The sequence below is a fragment of the Talpa occidentalis genome, unplaced genomic scaffold (genome assembly GCF_014898055.3).
Source record: "Talpa occidentalis isolate TD23 unplaced genomic scaffold, MPIMG_talOcc4v2.1 talOcc4.15, whole genome shotgun sequence".
Classification (NCBI taxonomy): domain Eukaryota; kingdom Metazoa; phylum Chordata; class Mammalia; order Eulipotyphla; family Talpidae; genus Talpa; species Talpa occidentalis.
Genome location: NW_023601543.1, coordinates 20,511,594 through 20,516,517, shown reverse-complemented (window position 1 = coordinate 20,516,517; position 4,924 = coordinate 20,511,594). Strand labels below are relative to the sequence as shown.

At 55.6% G+C, this 4,924-nt stretch overlaps 1 protein-coding gene across 1 annotated transcript; it reads left to right on the top strand.

Moving 5' to 3' along the window:
• Nucleotides 1-244: 244 nt before the first annotated feature.
• On the top strand, nt 245-4,512 carry LOC119245529 (homeobox protein ESX1-like). Its single transcript, XM_037511597.1, has 4 exons — nt 245-412; nt 472-560; nt 3,025-3,070; nt 3,867-4,512. The coding sequence occupies exons 1-4, from the start codon at nt 245-247 to the stop codon at nt 4,368-4,370; spliced, it is 807 nt and encodes a 268-aa protein (XP_037367494.1). The 3' UTR covers nt 4,371-4,512.
• The last annotated feature ends 412 nt before the right edge of the window (nt 4,513-4,924 follow it).

Genomic DNA, 4,924 nt, shown 5'->3' with positions numbered 1-4,924 from the left:
GCCGGGGGACAGCACCAGGCCTCGGGCCTCTGCAGCCCGGCAGCCGGAGCCGCGCCAGCTCCCCGGGCCAGCGAGGAGCCAGGCACGCGGGCAGCGCCAGGTGAGAGCGGGCGGCCCCCGCGCCCCAGGCAGAGGCCCCGGGAAGGCGCGTTGGCCGGGCCGGGCCCGGGGGCCCCTGCGGGGCTGCTGAGGCCTGGGCACCCACGCCCGCTCTTCCTCTCGGGCTCTCTCTTCCGCAGCCGAGATGCCGCGGGACATGTCGTCGGCCCTGGCTGAGGAGGACCAGGAAGAGGCGATGCCGGGAGAGGCGGCCAGCGAGGGGGGCGGCGACCCTGGCGCGGGGTCGCCGCGCTCGCGGGACAACAGGGACGGCGACCACGTGCTCGGCGCCGGCGGGGAAGATGGCGGCCCGGCAGGCGGGAGAGCAGGGCCAGGAGGGGCCGCGCCGCCCGGGCTGGGGGCGCGCGGCAGCGGGCCCGGCGCCCCGCGTTCAGCGCGCGGCAGCTGCAGGCCCTGGAGAGCGTGTTCCTGGCGTCGCCGTACCCCACCACCAGGCTGAGGTAAGACGGGGCGGCCCGAGCCGGCCGACGCCCTCGCGCCCCCTGGCCGGGAGAGCCCCCGGGCCGCGCTGGGGGTGGCTGGGGGAGGCGTGGGGGTGCAGCCCCCTTCAAGGGCCGAGGGCGAGGGACGCGGCCAGGTCGCTTTCAAAGGAGTGGAGGCGGAGGGCGAGGGCGCGCGCCTGCTGCTGTGCCCAGCGGCCTACGCCCCGCCCCAGCCTGGGCCTCTGGCGGGTGGCGGCTGCCTTCTGGGGCGCTTCAGAAGACGCGCCGTCCGTTATGACCGTTGCAAACCACACAACAGCAAGAGAGGGCAGATTTAGGTATCACCGAAAGGTTTACTTTTTTGAAAGAGTTGTTTATTTTTTTTTAAAGAGGCATGTATTTTTATTTATTTATTTATTTAATTTATTTATTTATTTATTGTTTTGTTTTGTTTTTTGTTTATTTGTTTATACAAGCACTGGGTACAGTCAGAAGCGCGGGAGGGTGAGAGAATTCACCAGAGCCAGAGCGGGGAGCAGAGCAGGCAGAAGGACTGAAGTACACTGCTGAGGGGAGCAGCGGGCGGCAGGAGAGGTCTGCGCGCCATGTGGGATCCTCCTCCGGTGGCCGGGGAGCAGCCGGGGATCGAACCGGCGCTGCAGAGGCCGCGGGCAGCTTCGCAACCCAGCGCTCAACTGCTGCGCCACCGGGGACGCCCTTGAAAGATTTATTTATGCATACAGGAACTGGGGTACAGGCCAGATGTGTGTGGGGGGTTGAGAGGATTTACCAGAGACAGAGTGGGGAACTGAACAGGCAGATTGACCGAAGTACAGGGCTGAGGGGAGCAGCGGGCGAGTCAGGAAATGTCTGCTGCGCCATGTGGGTTGCTCCCTGGCTGGGCGGGGATCGGACTGGCGCTGCAGAAGCTGCGGACAGCTTCAGAGGTTGCGTGTTAACTGCTTGCACCACCAGGGAGGCCCCTAAAACTTAATTTTTTAATATATTTTTTTAAGATTTATTCGTTTATACAAGAACTGGGGTACAAGCCAGATGCGCGGGAGGGTGAGAGGATCACCAGAGACAGCAGGGAACAGAACAGGCAGACTGGCTGAGATACACTGCTGAGGGGAGCAGCGGGCTAGACAGGAGAGGTCTGCTCCCATGTGGGATTCTCGGCGGCCAGCCGGGATCGAACCCACACTGCAGAGGTTGAGGACAGCTTCACAGTGCGGCACTCAACCGCCTGTGGCACTCAACCGCCTGCGCCCCCAGCGAGGCCCTGAAAAGTTTATTTTTCTATCTCTTTAAAAGATTTATTTGTTTACTTACACAAGAACTGGGGTACAGGTCAGAGGTGGGGGGTGTGATGAGAGGACCCACCAGAGACAGCGCGGGAAACAGGACAGGCAGACGCACTGAAACACACTGCTGAGGGGAACAGCGGGGGAGACAGGACAGGTCTGCTGCGCCATGTGGGTCAGCTCCCTGGCTGGCAGCGGATGGCACTCATGCTGCCGAGGCTGCGGATTGCTTCATAGGTTGCGTCTTAACCCCTTGTGCCACCAGGGAGGCCATAACCGCTAAGTTTAAAGTGTCTTTTTCAAAGAAACTATTTCCAATCAAGTCTTCACATTTACATAGAGAAGTTTGGAAGTAACCCAAGGCCAAACCCGGGTTTCTGGACACCATGATCTAGCTTGTGTAAGCTTTAGAGAGGCTCACAACTGCTGATTGAAAATATGTTTGGGCCACGCTGGTGGCTCAGGCGGTTGAGCGCAGCACTGTGAAGCTGTCCGCAGCCTCGGCAGCTCAGGTTCCATCCCGGCTGGCCGCGGAGGATCCCACATGGCGCAGCCGACCTCTCCTGTCTCGCCGGCTGCTCCCCTCAGCAGTGTATTTCATCAGTCTGCCTGCTCTGCTCCCTGCTGTGTCTCCGGTGAATCCTTTCACCCTCCCGCACATCTGGCCTGTATCCCGGTTCTTGTATTTAAAAAAGAAAAAAAGAAAATACGTTTGCCTTTTTCACTGTGGTTTTTGCATGGGCCGATCTCAAACCAGGTGGAGGGCAGGCCGGCCTTATGGCTATGGGAAAATAGCTTTCACCGAGATGGCATCCCAAGGCCATGCTGCTCTTGTATAGAACAGTTACACCTCTCAGATCCAATGGCAATGATAGCCGTGAGATACGTGTTTTCACCACCTGACATTCTCTAACATTGAACGAAACCTTCCTTATCCTACCTATGTTACATTTCAAAATTATCTTGATTGATGTCTTTTCGGCATCCCCTTACCTTTTGCTCTGCAGGAAAACTCCTCAAGCATGCCTTGCTGGGGATTACAGAAAGTGTTCTGGGGTGGGAGTGGCGCAGATAATGAAATCATGAAATAATGACAATAAACAGATGATGAAATAGTGTCCTCTATTTCATTTCATCCACAACCCCATACTGAACACTTGTGTTTTTTTCCTCCGCAGACAGCAGCTGGCAGGAGTCTTGAACGTGACTGAAAGAAGAGTGCAGGTGAGTAACCCTGAGTAAAGCTGTTTGGGGCGGGTGGGCAGCATTCTAAAGCTGCTGGAGGACCCGATGCCTGGGCCTCAGACCTTCTCATGATGGTGTGGTTTCCTGCCTGTTGCATGTTTGGGAAATAAGTGTTGGACTTGAGGTGCTGATGACTGGAAATGGGTCAGGGAACTCCAGCTTTTTGAAATGCACCTTTGTCAAAGGGAAAATGCTTTCCTGTACTAAGCTATTCATTGTAAGTAAGGATCTCTCTCTGTCTCTCTCTCTTCATTGATATATACACACACACACACACACACACACACACACACACCCCATTGTAAACACTCTGCCCATATGTACTTCTATGTCCCTGAAATATGTGGGTATTAATGACATAATCTATTAACTTTGATTCATACATTACTAACACACAGCAAACACATGACACTGTATGATATAATATAGTATACAATAATCATAATTAACATTGTTATCTCAATTATGTCTGTGTTAAGTTATACTATGTCAATTAGTGTATTTATGTATTGTATTATGTATTATACTTAAACATGTGTGTTTCTGTATACTATGTATTATGTTATATAGAGTATTATGTAATGCTCTATATAACATTTGCTGCCCAGCGTCCCAGTGTCTGAGCCGGACTGCGGGCTGTCTGACACTTCCTAAGATATTTTAAGAAGGAGAGAGTTTCCTCTGGTGCAGCCTAAACGCTGAAGGGCATGTTTTCATGTGTGACAGTGAGTGCTCAACGTTCTAATGGAGCCCCTTTCTCTCTCTCTCTCTGAAGTCTTGGTTTAAGCAAAGACGGGCCAAGTGGAGGAGACGCCAGAGGGCATCCATGATGAGGAACGTGCCCCCCATGGCCCAGGGCCACCCTGTCGTCCTCAACATGGGTGGTCCCTGCAGCGCCATCTATTTCCAGCATCTGAATTGCATATGGCCTGTTTTGGGTGCACCCCCGCCTGTGGTGCTGCTGCCGCAGCCGCCACCCGGGCACCAGCCAGCGCCCGGGCCTCACCCACCTCCTGGGCCCCAGCCACCTCTTAGGCGCCAGCCACCTTTGGGCCCCAGCCTCCTCCTGGGCCCCAGCCAGCGCCTGGGCCCCAGCCACCTCCTGGGCCCCAGCCACCGCCCTTGCAGAACCCCTACCAGCCGCCCTTCCTGTTTATGCCTCCTCCATTCATTCTTCTTCCATGTTGGATCCCCTGTTCCAACCCGACCTGTTCCCTGCCCCGCTGTGCCCCACCCCCTCCTAACACGGCCTGGTACTTTACCGTCAATGGGCCTGTGATAGCCCCCTTTTTCTAAACAAAGGTCGTTTTCCCAAAGTGCTTTGCAGCCAGCTCCACATGCTGCATCCTTCTCTGTCAAGGCCAGCGGATTAAATGCCTGCTCAGTGTGTTCAACACAAACTTGTCAAGCCACTATTTCAGGGCACGGTTTTGTATTTCAATAAAGTTGTGACTTTTCTGCATATTCGTTTGGTGTGTCCTGTGGGTTAGTAAATGTGGGTGGAGGTGGCTAAGAGAGTGTCACTGAGCCCGAAAGGCAGTAGGCTGCCTTTCACGTAGGCACAGTCCCAAGTCACCACCTTGGTAGGCCACGAGCATCACTCAAGTCCCCAAGTGCCCAGGGCAGCTTTCCACAGACCCACCCCTTCCCCAGTCCCTCATTCTGCCGCACCTTGCCCCACGGAACCCCACACTTGTGCCAGACGGGCTGCTGTGAGTCCCTGTTGAGAGAACAGGGTGTTTCTAGGCCTGGTCATCCTCACCTGAGCGTGGGAGCTCAGGCTCACAGGACACTCAGAAAACCTGTGAGGCTACTACTCAGCAGCTTTGTGGA